The sequence below is a fragment of the Psammomys obesus genome, unplaced genomic scaffold (assembly GCF_907164565.1).
Source record: "Psammomys obesus unplaced genomic scaffold, mPsaObe1.curated_primary_1811, whole genome shotgun sequence".
NCBI classification, from domain to species: domain Eukaryota; kingdom Metazoa; phylum Chordata; class Mammalia; order Rodentia; family Muridae; genus Psammomys; species Psammomys obesus.
In genome coordinates, this window is record NW_026596064.1 from 2,733,550 (window position 1) to 2,752,222 (window position 18,673).

General features: G+C 44.7%; 1 protein-coding gene across 2 annotated transcripts in view; it reads right to left on the reverse strand.

Moving 5' to 3' along the window:
• Dgkg (diacylglycerol kinase gamma) overlaps positions 1 to 18,673 on the reverse strand; it is a 192,616-nt gene that overhangs the window by 9,332 nt on the left and 164,611 nt on the right. For both annotated transcript variants that reach the window (XM_055625066.1, XM_055625065.1), the window contains 2 exons: positions 9,027 to 9,147; positions 6,637 to 6,697 (listed from right to left, as the gene is read on the reverse strand). In XM_055625066.1, the coding sequence (XP_055481041.1) occupies positions 6,637 to 6,697; positions 9,027 to 9,147 (182 nt within the window). The remainder of the gene's footprint in view (positions 1 to 6,636; positions 6,698 to 9,026; positions 9,148 to 18,673) is intronic.

Here is an 18,673-nt window from a genome sequence, read left to right on the forward strand (position 1 = left end):
ACCTAGAACCACTGCACAGATGTAGTCCATGGGAGCTCAGTCTCCAAGTGGGTTCCCTAGTAAGTGGATCAGTGGCTGGCTCTTTGATCACCTCCCGCTGAGGGGGGAGCAGCCTTACCAGGCCACAGAGGAAGATAATGCAGCCAGTTTTGATGAGACCTGATAGGTTGGGATCAGATGGAAGGGGAGGAGGCCCTCCCCTATCAGTAGACTTGGGGAGAGGCATTGGAAGAAAAGAGGGAGGGAGAGTGGAACTGGGAGGGAAGGAGGGAAGGGGCTACAGCTGGGATACACGGTGAATAATTGTAATTAATAAAAAAATTAAAAAGTCACTTTTTCAATACAAAGGTTCTGCCTATAAGGTAACTAAAATAATTAATTTTCCCCATAGGTTACAACATTTAATTTTTTATTTAATTTTTAGTCTTGTTGCATAGTGCTTATTTATCCAAGTAACTAAGTTCTTAGGTGCCCTACGGTAAACCGTTTTATCCCTTGTAGTTAGTTTATGATCATTCTTCTTCCTTAATTAGTTATTTTTATATGTTCTAAGATTTGTTAGGACTCCATTCTGAACTACTGGTTTGCTTACCCAACAATTCTAACAAGAGAATATTATTGAAATCATCGTGATTTTATAATTATTTTATCTCATGAAGGTCTTTCCTCCCTCCCTCCCCCTGCAATCCACCAAGGTTGAAAGGTCTTTTATTAAAATGTTTTTATTAAATCCTCTAGGAATTGCATTGTTTTGTCAGGTTAAAAGGTTTGAGTGGGGATTCTGGGACCCCTATTTAGGACATGGGATGTCTCCATGGTGGTTAGTGTGATCAGTTTGGAATAGTTCCGAATCATCATCTGGGAGTCTAGTTTCAGTGACGGACTGTCTAGATGAGGTTTGTACACGGAGGAGCGTCTTCATTACGTAAGCAGAGGTGGGAAGGCCTGCCCACTGTGGGTGGCACCATCCCCCAGGCCAGGGATCTCGATACACCTGGAACTGTGAGCTAAAATGAACCCTTTCTTCCTTACATTGCTTTTGTCAGGGTACTTTATCCCAACAATAGGAAAAGAAACTAAGATGGTTTACATACTCAGTTTTTAAAACTGTTTACATCTTATAGGTATCGTCATTAATTTCCCACAATTCAGCTGTATATTTTATATCTTGTTGATGCTGTTAGAATTTTTTTTTCCTAATAGATTCACTGGATTAGTAACAACTGGTATGCAAGAATGTTATTATTATTATTTCGTCTACCTACTGAAATAATTTATGCTATAAGGTTTTCCACTGGTTTCTTGAGTTTTCTATAGTCACAGTCCCTTACAATAATGACAGATTTGATTGTTTCCCAAATATTTATATTTATTTTCTCTTTCACATATATTGTACTGGCTAGAACCGCCAAGCAATTTTAACGTTTATTTATTTCTTGTCTATGATTTTAATGGAAGAATTTCTGAAGTTTTAGTGTTAAGTAAAATATTTGCTATTTGTTTGACAGAAAATTTTCATTATTTTGAAGTTTCTTTCTAGTTCAAGGGTTTTGGGGTTTTTTTGTTTGTTCGTTTGTTTTTTTTTTGACAGAATTTCTCTGTGTAGTCCTGGCTGTCCTGGGACTTTATAGACCAGGCTGGCTTCAAACTGAGAGATCCTCTTGCCTGTGCCTGTTGAGTGCTGGGAGCAAAGATATGTACCACTGCTGCCCAGCTAGCCCCAGGATTCTATAAAGCTCCACAAAAATAGGAACTGCTGCCAGGCGCAGCCACTCACTCCTGTAAGCGCAGCATTTAGGAGATAGAGGCAGACAGACCCTGTGAGTTTGCGGCCAGCCTGGTCTACATAGCAGTTCTGAGCCAGCCATGGTTACACAGGGAAACCCTGTCTCAAAACAAGATAAGACAAAACAAATGAACAGACAACAGAAATGCTGGGCTGAAGAGATGGCTTATTGCTCTTGCAGAGAACCCCAGTTCAGTTCTCAGCACCCACAAACAGCTCACAACCACCTGTAAATCCAGCCCCAGGGGATCCAACGCCCTCTTCTGGGCTGTGGAGGCACCTGCAATCACAGGCACACAAGCTTAAAATTAAAATTACTCTTTTTTTTAAAAAAAAGAAATGTCGAATGTAATTGAATACTTTTGGTCATCCATTTATATTATCATGTAACTTTTTCCTCTCTAAGCCACTGATGGCAGGCTTCCTTTTTTCATTCCTATGGTACGTCCTCAGGGTTAAATAATCTTTTTCACATAGTTTACTGACATACCTATACGCTGGCTTTATATCATATTCACATTTGAGTCATATTGCTTTACAGTGTTCTACATTTAGGTGTAAATTTTCAGTCACCTCAGTTGTTTTGTGTATGCGGGGTATACGTGTATGTGTGTAAGAGGTATAGCGCACATATGTGCACATGTTTGTAGGATGTGTACTCATACCTGTGGAGGTCCAAGGTTGATATCAGATATTTCCTATCACTCTCTGTCTTATCTTTTTGGGACAGAGTCTTTCACTGAGTTCACAGCTTAGTGTTTGGCTGGCCAGGCTGGCCTGAGAGTTCAAGGGTTCCACTTGTCTCCGACTCTCCACTTAGGGCTACAGACATGCATGACAATGCCAGGCAGGTTCTTACATAGGTGACTTAGGTCATGTGCTGTGTAGCAGGCACTTTACTGACTCCTATCCCCATCCCCTCATTTTGATATGTCCATACACGTATGTGATGCACATTGATCATATTCACCTCACAACTCCCTCTTGTCCTCTCCCAGTTCCTTCTTTCAACTACTTTCTGTTGGTGCTATGCATTCCAATGCTAATTACTGGTTGCTGCCTAGACAAGCACATTCTCACTTACACTGGCCTTTGTTGTGTAAACCTTGCGCTATCTAATTTAAAGTTAATTGATTAATAAAGTTGCTGAAGCCTGTAACTGGGCAGAAGAGAAGTAGGCAAGGTTTAGGTTCCCAGGCTTGAGAGTCTCGTAGGGACCACGAGGCTGGGAGGAGGAGAGAGGAGGCAGAAAACGTAGCAGAAAGAAGCCAGCGATAAGGAAGTCTCCATGGGGTAGTAAGGACCATGAGCAGGTGGCCATGAGGGACTGGCCTGCTGGAACAGAAGCAGCCCAGGCAGGGACAATTATAGCAAGTAACTTGGGGTGTGCACCTGGGGAAAAGCTTAGAGGGTTGATATCTGCCCAGTTATGGTGCCTTAAAGCTTTTATAAAACCAAAAGGTCTCTGTCTTGGTTATTTGGGAACTAGCTGGGGTAGCTAAAGTCTGATATCTAGCTTATACAACACGTTTCCTTTCTACTTTCATGCCTTTTGTTTTGTCAGACCATTGAATCTAATTAGGACTCCTTACAGGAGCATAAGTGAGGAGTTAGCTACAGGAACACGGACAACTTACCATTGATGATACACAATGTCTTGCCTTCCACTGGAAACCACCAACTACATATCAATCCTCAGGGAGGGGCAGAGCCTGGTGAGCTCTCCTTCTGCAAGCTCATCTGTTTTGAGGTCATTTTGTATATAAGTCTTTGAAAGCACCTTCTATGTCATCAGTGGTTGAATTTCCTTCAATTTTTGTTCAAGTTTATTAGAATCAAAATTATGTATTATTTTATAATTAAATAATGTCATTGCCCATATACATTAAGATTTTATATTACATTTGCTAGATTTTTTTTTTACACATTAATATTCCTTCTACCAGTTTCTTGCTTCTAAATTGAGATTTGCCTTGTTGAAAGAGTTCAATGTTATTTACTTTGTCTTATTTTTTACTGATTTTTTTAATTTCTAGAGCTAGGGTTTGTATAGCCTTGTCTGTCCTGCACTCGATTTGTAGACCAGGCTGGCCTTGAACTCACAGCGATCCACCTGTCTCTGCCTCCCTGAGTGCTGAGATCAAAGGTGTGTGCCACCACACTGGGCTTTCATTTGATTTCTTATGCTTAGTAAAGGATTTAACTCCAGTGCATAATAATATTACATATAACACAAATAGGTGTATATTTCGAGAAACATCTTCTAACTTGCAGCCGACCTGATGCCTTTGCTTTGCATCCTTCCTTGCAAGACCGTCCCTCCGTGTTTGAGTGTTCTGTCTCTGTAGAATAAGGACACTAGTTTCGGTGGATTAAGAATCCAGCTCTGCTAACATTTTGATTTGGGGTTCCAGTCTCCATAATGGCTAGAAAATGCACACCAGATGTTTAAACCACCAGTGTGAACTGGTGTGGTGATGTCGGCAGCTTATGCCTAGAACCCCAGCAGTCTGGAGTCAGAGGCTAGACTGTGAGTTAGTGCGCAACCTGAGCTACAGAGCAAGACCTTGTTTCAAACAAACAAACAAACAAACAAACAAACATCCAAAATAAAGCCAAACAAACCCAAAGGCTGAGCGTACCTCAGTGGTAGGGTGCTTGCCCTGCACGGACGGGGCCCTTAGTTCAGTCCTTAGAGGGAAACCACACTCACAGCTGATCAAGCTATGACTGGTGTTTTATTACACCCACATAGGTTGCTACTACCTCTTTATTTGTGAGTTTTTGGACTTAACAATATTTTTCAGAGTGAGGTGTAATTTTTTGAAGAGTAACAATGAGGCAGGGTGTAGTGAGGATATGAGGAGAATTTGCCTATTTAAAAAAAAAAATCAAAGTTTGGATTGAAATGAATGGCAGCCCCTGTCTTTGGATATCCACTGAGCCATGTGGGAAAAGCATTTGATTTCTTCCAGCCATTTTAAAAAATGACTTATTTTAATTATTTATTGTGTTTGTGTGCATGGGCACATGAGAGCAGGTACCCAAGGAAGTTGGAAGTAGGAGTTGTAGACAGGCCTGAACCACCTGACCTGGGTGGGAACCTAACCTGAGAGTTCTCTGCAAGAGCAGTGGCATTCGTGGATGCTGAGCCATTGCTGCAAAGCTCTAGCCATCTATTTTCAAACACAGAAGACTGGAACATTCCCACCTCCACCCAGCTTCATCAGAGTCATGGGCAGTAGAGATTCCGTCCACTCTGCTTAATTCTAGCAATGTGAATGCTACTATTATTAGTTTTTAAAAGTATTTTTATTGTATTTGAGAGAGAGAGAGAGAGAGGAAAAGGACGAGAAAAAGAATTGGCCAGTTTTGTGTGTAGGTGCCCATGGCATGTTGCTGTCTGAAACTGATTCTCTTTCTCTATCTCTCTTTTTATCATGTGGGTCCTGAAGATCTAACTCAGGCTTGCCTGGAAGTACCTCACCTACTTAGCCATTTAATTGGCCCCCATTATTAGTTTTTTATCACACTGTGTTTTTACTTTTTTTCCTCACCTTCCATAAGATTATGGTAAGTAAGACTTTGCCAAAAAAAAAAAAAATGTCTATCTTCAGCCTTTATAGAAAATGTCATTTCGGGCATAGGCAATTAAAGAACTGTGTGTGAAAGGTAGCTTGACACTTGAAGGGTTCCAAAGAGCACGCCATCAAAGAGTGGCGATGGTCAGAAAGATACTTCTGTCTCTTCTGAGATTACAGATTTGCTGTCACACTGAGGGCATTACTCATGAAGTGTCCCCGTGGATACCCTGAACGCAGGAATTTCTAGCGGCATTTTTAAGGGGGAACAATAAAAAAGTGAGGAGGCCTGCCTCCCACAGCCGCGCTGACTGGAACTAATGTAGGTGTAGCAAGGCAGGGAAGAAGAGGTTCTACATAGTTTATATTTTTGTCCATGTGCCCACATGAGTTTATGTGCACCTCGTGTCCGCAGGAACCTGTGGAGGCCAAAGGACGTCAGATCCCCCGGAACTAGAGTTAGAGGCAGTTGAGAGTTGCCTGACATGGGTGCTGGGAAATGAAACGGGGTTCCATGCAAGAACAACTCTTTACTGTTGAGCTATCTCTCCAATCTCTCCTCCCTCTTTATTTCCTTCCTTCCTTCCTTCCCTCCTTCCCCCTTCCTTCCTTCCTTCCTTCCTTCCTTCCTTCCTTCCTTCCTTCCTTCCTTTCTTTCTTTCTTTCTTTTTTTCTTTGAGGCAGGGTCTCTCTATGTAACCCAGGTCAGTCTAGTCTTGTACTTACTCTGTAGCTGAGAACTCATAATCCTCCTGCCTCAGCCTTCTGGGTCATAAGCCTCTGCCACTATACCTTCCCTGTTCCTTGCCCTTTATGCATTTTCCGAGGGCATTCTGGGGTTGTTATTACAAGCCCGGTACTGGGTTCTGTGTTCTGGGACCATCACACAGCACATAACCAACGTGTCCTGGGTGTGAAGTTTCCAGGAGGATCCTCAAGGTTGTGGGTGTGCCAAGAGAAGCTGGTCTGTGTACTGGGTAGGACTTTGGGTGGGTAGGATGAGCTTCCAGATGAGGAAGCATGGTCTAACCTCTGGACTTCCTCCTCAGCAGAACAGTCTTCCTTTTGGCACTGTCACTGGGGTAGTTTCAAACTGAGGCTGTCAAGGTACCATGGATGAAGTCCAGAACAAAGAGGGGCTAGTCTAGATCACCTTCCTGGGTCTCTGTAACGCTGAGATGTAGTGGTTTTCTGTCAAGTCAGCGTCTTCAGAGGGTAACAGAACAAAGTCATGCTCCTCACTCTCTCCTCCAAGACCCGCGCACTTACCGTGCATCGTGGCTGCAGCCAGGGCTCTCCATCGACTTGCATCGGCAGCAGCTTGTTGGTCCTAGAATCCCCCCCAAGCCAAAGAAACCACAGTGAGGCCCTCGGAGTTAGAGGCTCATCATCACACCCACCACAGACAAAGAAGTGGGAAGACCTCGTTTGCCCACTCAGAAGAGTTCATGGAAAAACCAGGGGAACCTTCTAAAAATATTATCTTCAACCCATCTCAGGGACTGGATATGGCAGGTCTTGGGCCAGGCCTAGGGAGCTGTGCTTTCATAGTTACTAAAGGCGTATCTCTGGCTTCCGTCTTCAGACCTCACTTGGGGACACCTGTTATGGGCACACCAAAAGCCGTGACCACCTGGAAAAGTGGCCAGTAAACATGGCAGCCCCACTCCTGAGCATTTCCACCTCAGCCCAGTGACCAGCCACAGAGGAAAGGAGCTCATGCCCAAGCTCTGCTCTGGGGTAGGGAAAGGCCGACACTCCCGACTGAATGAGTGGTTGGAACATATCTGAGAGGGATCGTCTCTAGGCTATAGAGGTTATCACGGTATATACTCAACTCCAAAAAGCAGGCTCCCCTGGGTTTGTATGCACATAGCTGTGCTGGGAAGGTGACAGCTAGGAATAGTGACCCCAAGTGTAGGAGCAGAGGAGAGAAGAAAGTGTTGCTCTCTGGCTTGGGAAAGGCTCCTTTCTCGTATGGGCTCTGCAGAACTCTAACTTGTCCTCTGATGCCTTGGGAGGAGGGCAGTCCTCTCAGAGGCCTCAAGGGCATGTGAATATTACCACCCGCTGGACAGGAAGCTCTTACCCAAGTTTGGCAGCTTCCCTATTTTTGAAATTTACAAAATGGGAGAAGAAAACACAATTTTGATAGAATAATTTTCTGCTAGAGTCTGAGTATATTTCATAATAAAAGCAAGAAATCTAATAACAACAACAAAATGTCAGCAGAAGGGAGGCCTTTGCGTACTTACGGAGAGAGGAGAATCTGAGGAAAGCCTAGCATCATAAGGCTTTTAGCTCACCCCTCTAACTCCATCTGGAAATAGATCTGGTGTCTACTGGAAAAAGCCCTCCCATACCTAACGTTTTGGATTCCTTGGCAGTCAGGAGACTGTGTTCTCTGCAATCTATAAAAGCTATGGCTGTGGTGGCCTGGGGAGAAACTGGCCCCGTCAATTTTCGAGTTCTGGATAAGGGCTACAGGGGTTGATCAGGAAAATGAGGGTCCTATCACAGCAATGGCTCTGAGAAAAAGGGGATTGGTATTAGGAGTAGAAGAGACAGATAATACAGAGATGGGAAATGACAAAGGGTTGTGGCACAGACCCTCGGGGTCCTCAGAAAGGGATTTGACTGTGGGATGATGGAAGGACCAAGAACAGAGTCCTCAACTGTGCTCTCACACTTGCTCAGGCTTTCTGAGAGAAAGGGTTCTTTAGTCAAATGCCTCTGAGAAACCCTTTACCCCAGGAGTCCCTCTAGGAGATTCCCCAAGGCAGACAAACAGATATGATCTGTAACAAGACAGAGACATAGGAAAAGGAATGGAAACATCTGAAACAGCCAGGTTAGGTAAGACGCTGAGGGGGAAAAATGTACAAAAGAGCAGCTGGGACCCCTGACATACATGTAAAATTCTAGAATTGTAAAGAGAAAAAGCAAAGAATTGAGCCTCCGCCTCCCTGGCCTTTATAGTATGCACTGTTTATGTCACCAGGTAATTTTCAGAGGATACATCATGATGGACCCTCTAGTTGATGGCAGCATTGACCACATTGCATCCTATTTAAAAAATGGCCCCAACACAACTCCTCCACCTGCGGTTCAGGGTCACAGCAGGAGAGGGGGAAGAATGATTGTAAGAGCCAGAGGAGCAGGGAGTGTGCGGTGGAGATCATATCTCTTGGAAATGACAAAAAAGTTGGCCAACAAGACCTCACCAACATGGCTGCCTGCATGAGACTTGAACAAGGATGTCACCAATGGACATGCTGAGGTGTATGGGGTAGGACCAGGGGACAGGGAGGCTCAGAATTACAGGCCACTAGGGAATGCTAAGAGCAGGAAACAGTCTTCCCTCATGAAGAGCACACTGATTGGTTATCCAACACCAAATGGTCATCTCTGAAATCATATACATACAAATAACCACATAGGGCTGAGCAGATATTTGAGAAAAATACACATATAATAACAGTATAGTAAAGAATACAATATAGTTAAAGAATATAATGTAAGTATTCTTTAGAAATACTGTCAAGCTTCTTTTCCCAAGCTGCCTTAGCCTGAAATCCAAATCCTAGTTATTTTGCCTTCTGCCCGAACTTTCAAGGAGGTGGGAGACACAGAAGACGTTGGGTAGCAAGGGGACTTACCTAATGATAACAGAGGAGCACTGGGCTAGCCTCCTGCCCGCACTCTTCAGGCCCGTGTAGATCTGTCCCATCTCCATGGCTCCCTCCAGACCCACCACTTCAAGGAGCTGGTCGCTGAGGTCTGCAAGAGTGAACAGCAAAGACCATGTGTCCTCTCCTCTCTCACTCAGGATAGTCTGATCAGAAGTCCCGGTCCCCCAAAGGTCACCCCTTGCCCACTTGTATCCTTTCATCTCCCACTCAAGAAGGCTTTCATATACTGAGTCAGACAGTTTCCTCAGAGAGAGAGAGAGAGAGAGAGAGACCCTTTTATGAGCAGACACCAAGTTATAGCTTTTTTTTTAAAAGCTTTGATTTAGAAGATTAATAGGTATCCAATGAATAGGCTGCCATCAAAAAGCCTCTTCAAATATCATAAATCACAAACCAGCTAATTCTTATTTTAATTAACTTATTTATTCACTTTACATTGCCATCTTAGTCCTCTCCCTCCTCTCCTCCTGGTCCCACCCTCCCTTACTCTTCCCCATCCCTCTTCCCCTATTCCTCAGAAAGGGGGAGCCCTCCTACCCACTCCACCCCATATCATCAAGTTGAATCAGGACTGATCATCCTCTTCCCCTGAGGTCTGGTAAGGCAGACCAGCAGGGGGTAGTGATAAAAAAGCAGGCAACAGAGTCCATGTCAGAGTCAGCCCTGGCTCCTTTAACTAGGGGACCCACATGAACCCTGAGCTGTCCATCTGCTCCATCCGTGTAGGGGGCCTAGGTCCAGTCTATGCATGGTCCTTGGTTGGTGCTTCAGTCTCCAGAAGCTGCTCTGGGACCCAAACCAGCCACTTCTGAAATACAACTACCTAGCAGCTAGAGACACATTGGTTTGAGACTGGGATATGAAGGAATCTTGAATAGTCTATAATCTATTCCTCTTCATGTCAGAGCAACACATTGACTAATGATGACTGATGGTCAAGTAACCTCAGATTCAGCCTGTGCTTAGCTGCTGGCGAACCACCCACCCTCTGTGGACACCCTCAGGAAGATCAAGTGCCTTTTTCAGGAGACCTCATCCCTAAGCTAAGCAAAGAAGAACTGTATTTCACCTACATCAGACCACTGCAGCTCACAGTGGAAAAAGATAGGAAAACATGAATCCCAGCTTCTACCCCACAGGATGAATTGCCTACAATGGCGGCAGTAGCTTCTCCTTCTCAGCCCGAGAGCAGCGATCCATTTTCCTTGGATTTTTGTGGGAGTGGTGGCAGGGATGATGTTGGGTGCTGGGTCCGATAGTCTCTCTAAAATATAGCTGTTGGTGAATAGAGCTGAAGCAAAATTAAGATTCAGAGTCTAAAGAAGAGTCTAGCCCCTTTGCTAAGGGAGCAAGAAAACTGTGTTGAGGCTTTTTGTTTGCTCATTCAATGGCTTCTGCCCTCTGAAGACGCTGTTTTAGATTAGTGAGGAAACATTTATTCTTTTGTTTGGAAGACGGTTGCTTTAAAAACACTCCATTGATGAATGCATAGCTCATGAAGACAGTGAACCAAAGCACTGAACCGACCATCATCACTGAGGTCTGAACTGACATTTGTTGAGGGATGTTAGCTGCCCAGAGATATACAAGCAGAATCATCTGTTGAGAAGCACAGAAGCTCCCCTTGCATCCATCTACACTCCACTCTCCCACTTAAGTTCACCTCTCTTCACATCCCTGAAAAGACACTGTCTCCTTAAGAGTCTCATTTGGACGTGGGACAAGAAGCCATAAAGGGGTAAGGTTTGTTTAGGACAATGCTGCAGGCTCTCTGAAGGGGTTCAGAGCTAATCAGCAATGAATGTCTAAATCTCCAGTCGCTTCATTAGCTCCCTTACCATAGAGGGTTGAATGATCATTGCAGAGTCTTAGCTTATTGTGCTGCTCCAACAGTGTCTGTGAAAACAGCATCGGCTAAGAGAGGTGTGGGAGGCAGGGTGGGGGGAAGCGATGGAGAGGATGCAGAAAAGGAGGAGGAAGGAGGGAGATGGAAATAGAGTACTTCCAGGGGTGAGAAGGGCAGGGGAGCTGTGCTGTGGCAGAAGAGAAGAAAGGCAGAGGTTTTTAGAAGTTACCCAGCATAGAGGCAGAAACAGACGCCTTAGAAAATGTTGCTCTTTGGACCAGGCTTCAGTTATCTGACAGAGCTCAATGGCTCAGTGTTTTCCCTCCTTGAAACATGCCCTGGTAACAAAATGTTCTAAGGAGCTGAGGACTTAATAGACTCAAGTGTTTCAGCTTTACAATGTCTTGGTCTTTTAACAAATTTTCCTGTTGAATGGCTTTAAAGTTGTTATCACTTCCCACACATCACCTTGCTTCCTGGCTCTTGGAAGAGCTGTAATGAAGGCTGATCTCACCAGCGGGAGTGGGCAGCTGGGGGAGGGGCCACCACAGATGTGGGACTGAGGGGAAGGGGCTTATTATACTGCTGTACTTTTGAATATGTGTTCTGCCTTCTCAGGCCTAACAAAGGTGACTCCTGTCTGTCACCCTAACTCTAAGCCCCTCCCCACAGGAATTAGCTGCATTTTGCCCTCGATTGCCTAATTATCTTTTTTTTTTTTTTTTTTTTTACATTCTAGAATGCCTACTAGGAAGAAAGTCTTAAAAGAAATCTATTTTACATTCTTTCTTAAAGTAACTAAACATCCAAACCCTTCTTTTGTGTGGTAACTATAAATAGCCCATGGTTTTGAATTTTCTTTGTGTCACACTTAAAAAAAAAAAAAGTTCTGTCATCACCTAACTCCTTTCCTTCCTCCACCACAGATATACTTACGTATACATTAAGTCTGATACTAAAATGAAGGCGAACAGAATGTAAGTCAGTGTCTAGGCACAAACAACAGCGAATGTTTAGATCCTGTGTTTAGAACACAGAGTCCAGGATTGGGACAGCTGGTGTACCAGGTGTCTGTTTTACCTTGCGTACCAGTGATTCAGAGTAAGTTTGGCAGCCCTGTCATGTTCATATTGTCTCTATACTCTCCCACTCATTAATGTTTCAGAACGTCTCTGCACCTTAGTTAAGAAGGATTCACTCACTCACTCACAGAATTGCCATTGAGTTAGCAACAAAGTTTTAGGCCCTGTCTTAGGAACCAGCAAGGCAAAGTGTTCCATTGCTGAAGGAGCCTTGTCTAAGAGGGAGAAGCAGCACTGGGTGAAGAAAACACTCAGATTGAACTGTGAGGTCAGGGATGTGTGGTTAGTTGGTGCTGAGTGGGTAAAGCACAGGAGGTGAGTATCGGGGACTTTCAAAGATTACTGAATGCCAAGCTGGTTTTCTGGGTTGGGAGGAAGAAGACAGGAGAATAGGCCAGGAACAGAGATGATAATATATGGGGCTGACAGGCACAGGACAGAGGGAAAAGTTAATTCAGCAATAAACCCACTTGGAAATTTTGTGGAAATACAGTATACAGTGTGTGTGTGTGTGTGTTTTTTTTTTTTCCCTAAAGAGAATTATTATTCAGACTTAACCCAAACCAGGTAGACGTTTGTACAGGCTGCAGGCTAGGCCGTTCAGCTCTGCTCTTCTCATTCCTCGGTGGCAAGGCTTTGTGCAGAGTCCACCCTGAGCACCTAACATCTGTATTCTAGGGAGGAGGACATGGCGTGAGGAGATGAAGACGGGAGGATGTGGAGGCAAGGGGCAGGGCAGCAAGGAAAACATCAGTTCCAACCTGTTTTGCCTCAAGCATTGAGTTTTATAAATGCTTATCTGATCACGACACCCCTAGGTCCCCAGTCCTCAGTGGCAACCAAGCAAAACACCAAGGGCTTGGCCAAAGAAGATGCAGCACATGTTCCTTCCCACCGAGGATGTTACAAGGAGGAAAAGTTTTGGAAATAGTCTGCCTGTTGTAACAAGTCTGAGGGGTTCCGCATTACTTTTTCTGTTAATATTTTGGGATTGTGTGCAGAATTATGGACAGAACCCAAGTTCATGAAGACACATGCATTGAAGCATCTCCTGTAAAAAGAACCCCACTGTCACATTTTTGCTGCCATTTAAATATTTACAAACCAGCAGGTGGTGTTGCATGCTTGTAATCCCTCTGCCCAGGCAGAGGCAGGTGGATTTCTGTGAGTTCGAGGCCAGCCCGGTCTGCAAAGCAAGTTCAGGACAGCCGAGGCTACACAGAAAAATCTTGTCTTAAAAAAAAAAAAAAAAAAAAAATTGCAAGCCAAGTATGGTAGCTCATGCTCATTATCTCAGGACCCAGAAGGCTAAGGAGGAAGACTGTGCTAAGTTCAAGGCCAGCCTGGACTACAAAGTGAGTTCCAGGCCAGCCTGTGCTACTACGTGAGACCTTGTTTTAACATCGCAACAGACATATTTAATAATCATAAATATGTTTATGTGATGATTAATTATGAAGTCAACAGATGAGCTTACTCATGTATCATGCTCTCAACCTGGTAAGACGATGAAAATAAGAAAATGACAACTCAGTAAAATCTTAACAATGGTGAGACCTGGGTAATTAAATTAATGCTCAGTTCTCTTTCTTCTTTATGTGTTTCTAAGTGTTCCTTTAAATATTTGTGCCATAGCCAAAAAGTAATATTGTAAAAACCTGTTAGCCCCTACTCACGGCGACAGAGACCAAACTTTAGCTCCAGAAGGCTCTCTGTGGTTCCTTGCCTCCATCAAGTCTGGGTTGAATGGGGAAAGAGATGAAGGGATGATGAGAAAAGGAGGCAAACAGGAGACGTGAGAAGTTCTAGCAGAGGAGTGTTGTGAGACACTGGGGTAAAATGCAGGCCAGGTGCTGTGAGCAGAAATGGCCAGTGGCAGGTTATCTGTGGCCTCAGGAATGGGCATCTGAAGTGGTGATAAAAATTAAGAGAGTGTGGCTATGTCAATGGTTCTCAGACTTTGCTGTACGTTAGCCTTACCTGGGGAGCTTTTAAAAGCACTGGTGCCCAGGTCATACCCTCTATCAGTTAAATTAAAATGGGCGGGCATGCAAATCAGGCATCACATTATTCTGGAACAGTCCTCAGTGATTCCAAAGGGCACTACAGTTTGGTCTCCAGCCGGCTAAACTTTTGTTGCTATTGGCTAGTGGTTCCCAAAGAGTGATCTTGAACCAGCTGTCTCTTCCTTACTTGGGAACTCGTTAGAAATGCAAATCCTTGGGCCCCACCTCAGATACTCAGAATCAGAAATTCTGGGGGTTGAGTCTAGCAGACTGTGTTCTAACAAGCCCTCTGAAGATTCCAAGACACGTTCAAGTTTGAGAAGTTGAGCCTGAGGTAATAAAAGTGCCCACAGGAGTTCAGGTGAGAATAGAAGCAAGTTACTTCCTGACTGCTTTGATCTAGGTCAGGAATGGCAATGTTCACCCAAAAGCGTGTGAAAGTGCCAGGCTGAGAGTGGGTGCTTCAGACGTGGCTGCCTCACTTTCCCTTTTCTCCCTACAACGCCTAAGTATTACCTGTCTGGCTTCTTGGAGCTGTTCAGAGTCCTCTAACCAGAACATTAGATCTCAAAATAGTATATCAGACTGCAGAGGCCAGAACCCAAGGCATGGCATCCTTGCCTTGCCAGGGCATCCCACTCTGTCTTTTGTACCTTTGCTCTCTATCCAGACTCTACTTTCCTTCCTACCTTGTATCTTGATGCCATATTGCTTATATTTACTTAGTCCTCACAGCTGTCAGGAGGAGGGAGCAGAACTCAACAATGACAGGTAAAAGCTGGCAGAACATCTGAGGGGACACAACTTCAGACCTCCCAGAAGCTCTGGAAGCCAGAGGGACCACACCTATGTCTAAAATCAAAGCACCAGCAATGTTGATGCTCCCTGAGGCCTTTCCTTGGCTTCCAGACCATTGCTGTCTTGACCACATAGATAGCCTTCTGTGTACAAACATCCCTATTGCCTCCGTGGTTCCAAAATTTATATCATACAGGGACAGGAATAAAATTAGACCATGGCTCATCTTCACAGCCTCATATTTGCTTAATCACATCCTTAAAGGCCCTGTTTCTAGATTATAAACCTGTTCATGTTTGAGGTTCATCGAGAAATAAAAACCAGAACTACCACATGACCCAACCAAGTCAGGTACGCATACCCAAGGGCATATATACCCTAAGTCGGCATATCACAGAGGTACATGATTTTAGTGGCTCTCTTCACTATAGCTAAAGAATGAATCCAGCCTAGATGTCCATCAACAAACGAATGGATTAAAAAAAAAAGTGTGGTTTGTACAGACAATGCAACCTCATTTAGCTTTACAGATAAATGAAACTATGACACTTGCAGGAAAATGGATGAAACTGGAGGCCATCTTGTTAAGGCAAATAAGCCAGACACAGGAAGACAAATCACACGTGCTTCTTGTACACATGGACTCTTAGGTTTAAATTTTTGTGTATTGTCTATGTGCTCACACACAGGCCATGACAGTAGAAAGGAGAGGAAGAGATCTTAAGGAAGGGGAGAGGAAAGAAAAATGATTACATATGACATGGATGAAGAAAGGGGGCCCATTTAGCAGGAAGGAGCAGGGTGATAGGAGAGGAGAGAAATAAAACCTATTAAATTATGTACTAACTTTACAAAAAAAGAGCCTGTATCAAATTTGATCATATTCATAGATAGCACAGTTTAGGGATTCAGCTTAATAATCTGGAAGATGATCAATTCAGCCTTGAATTGGAGTGATAATAAGATCCGCCTTCATATGTTGAGAGAACATGAAGGTATTCTGTAAACAGCAATGCCTCTTGTCATTGTGCTACAAAGAAGCCAGTGTGTGCTGTAGGTACATGCAAAGAGAAAAGACATAGCCTAGCTCTGCCTGGCAGTGGGACCAGGTCAGTGGAAGCCGACAGGCCTTTCTACGGACTCCAACCACCAAGGCTGAGGTAGGCATTGCCTTGGGCTCCTCTCTTGCCTCCGTATCTCCATGGAGATAGTCTGTGTGCACTGATCAGCTCACCTAAGCCCCTAGCTAGAGTGAGTATAGACGCAACAAAGCTCCTGGCAAAGGCATTTCAAAGCAAGTATACAAGCACTAGAACCTGAAGGCTGGGGCTAGACCCGGAGAAAGCCATGGAGACCTGTCCTGGGCTTCTGCAAGTGATACTACAGTGTTTGGAAAACTCCACAGTCCGCCTCTCTCGTCCTCAGCCTTATGGGATGACGCAGAGCATGGGGGCCACATCCTTGGGTCTGAATCCTGTTATTCAGTTACTCACTTCTCCTTGGAAACCTGAGCACATCCCCTGGAAGGTAGACATGGCATTCCCCTGGCAGGGCAGCAGGGTGCTCTGTTCAAATCCCATCTCACCGAGAGGAAGCCCCCCAGGCAGCCGTCGCTGTCACTGTGATTTCATGTTTCCTTAGAAGAGATTTGCTCAGATGTTGGCAAGAGATGCGTTCCCATGTCTGTTCTCTTTATGCTAAAAAGGGTCTAAAATAGATTCTCAGGTAGTCTAACCATAACAGCGGTGTCGTGTATGTGTGTGTGTTTGTGTGTGTGTGCACACGTATAAAATAGAGAAAGGGAGAGTAGCGAGCAATTGATCTCCTTTGCTTTCTCTTATTCCTGGGGCTCTATGAGCAGAAAAGCATGGACTTGACATTCATTCCTGCAGGAAACCCCTTCTTTTGTGCCCTGTGCTTGTCATGTTGGTTCCTAGACTTCTACTCTCACACCTGTCAGGATTCATCAAAGCATAAAGGTAGCCGGAAGGCCACAAGTCAGTTTTGACCCTGGCTGAGGGGAGGGAAGGTGTGGTGTGACAGGTGGGAGATGGGGTGCTGTTCTGTTGGGACTCTGTCTAGTAGCATGACCTTAGGCAAATCATGTCCCATCCCAGGGCCTCAGTTTCCCTCAGTTATGGTGATGAACCCAGTCCTTAGGCATGTTTGAGCTCTCCTGCCAAGATGAAGGCCAGTTTCTTGACTGGTCCAGAGCAGATAGGCCTTGCCCTTAGCCTGTCAACATTACGAAAAAGACAGAACATGCAGTATAAGCATTGGTGAGGCAAGAGAAATCATGGAAATCGAGACAGATGCACACGGTTGCTTCTGGGTCCTGTAGGCCTGCCAGCGTAAGGAGCGGGATGAGAAAATGGCTCCCTTCATTACGTGGCTGTATCTTTGGGGCTTAACCAGGGCTTTGATGAAAGTGCTGCCTGGGGGAAGGAAACCTTCTAAACCTCTGTGCAGAGAGCTGGGTGCTTCAGCAGGAGATGGACCATGTGTCAGAAGAAGTGGGAGAGAGCAAGGGAGGAGGGACTTCTCAGGAAGAAAGATTACAGACATCACCAAGCTGCTAAGGTGCGGGCTGTCCAGAAAGAAGTAACCCGTCCATCTTGGATATTCCAGCTTCCTGAGCTCTGGTCTGTGGAATTGTGTCATAGATGAAGAAAATGGACCAAGGCTGGAGCGCTATAGGGAGTTAAAATGAGATGACGAATGGAAAATATTTTTAGCATATGGTACTAAATATAACTAGATGCTTAAGAAATGTTGGGTGAATTGACCTGAACATGGGAAGAAATCTGAGTTGGCAGTGTGCTGGGGGAGGCACAGGTCTCCGCTCACGGTATCCGTTCTGACAACAGAGGCCTCTGCTCAGGAAGAGGCTGGGCTAGGGCTGGGGTGTAGGTGAAGGCTGAGCTTGTGCATGGAAGAAGCAGGGAATTGGGGTAGTCTGTGGGAAGGATTCGCCTGTGCGGTAGTGTCTCTTGTCTGCCCACCAATGCGCTTGTCCTGCCCATTATCTCTCTACAGCCACCGTCTCCCATCTCGAGGCCTTACGCACGCAAACCCACGTTATACATTGGCTCACTGTTCTCTTTTTCTCATTCTCTGTCTCTTCAGAGCCATGCAGCATCTGGGTCCGGCACACATATGTTCTATCTTGTTCATTTATCTTTTTGTTCTGTCATCAACTATATTGATCACCTGCCAGGTGCAAGACATAGCCCTGAATGGCTAAGGATCAGGTTCGGAAGAAGAAAATTCTTCGGTCTCACGCTTTTGTGGTACCCATGGACTCTGCTTCTCCATGGTGCTTGCCTATTATGCTAGTATTGGCATGCTTGCTAGGTGCCTCTTGGCCCATCCTATGGCAAAACACCGTGCTGGTGGCATTGGAAGTTGAGGGCTGGACCACACTGTTCTTTTATTGTAGCCTCGGCAGTAACCGGACCACTTAAGAACTTGAAGCCAAGTGTGAGTCCAGCTTGATTATTCATTGTTGACATGATTTCAGCCTGGTCTTTTCGCCTCACCTGGTTTCAGCTTCCCCAGAGGTAAAATTAAATAGTACATACAGCTCTTTTATCTCCTAAATAGGTAGTCACCAAATGACAGGCAAACACATTATTTGTTAGTTAAAATTTAACACTGAATGCTGAGAGCTCATCACAGCAATCCTAGCACTTAGAGAACCCTGGGCCACCCTGAGCTACCCCCTGAGACTACAAAAACAAACAAAACAAAACAAATAACAAAAGAAGAAGAAGAAGAAGAAGAAGAAGAGGAAGAGGAAGAGGAAGAGGAAGAGGAAGAGGAAGAAGAAGAAGAAGAAGAAGAAGAAGAAGAAGAAGAAGAAGAAGAAGAAGAAGAAGAAGA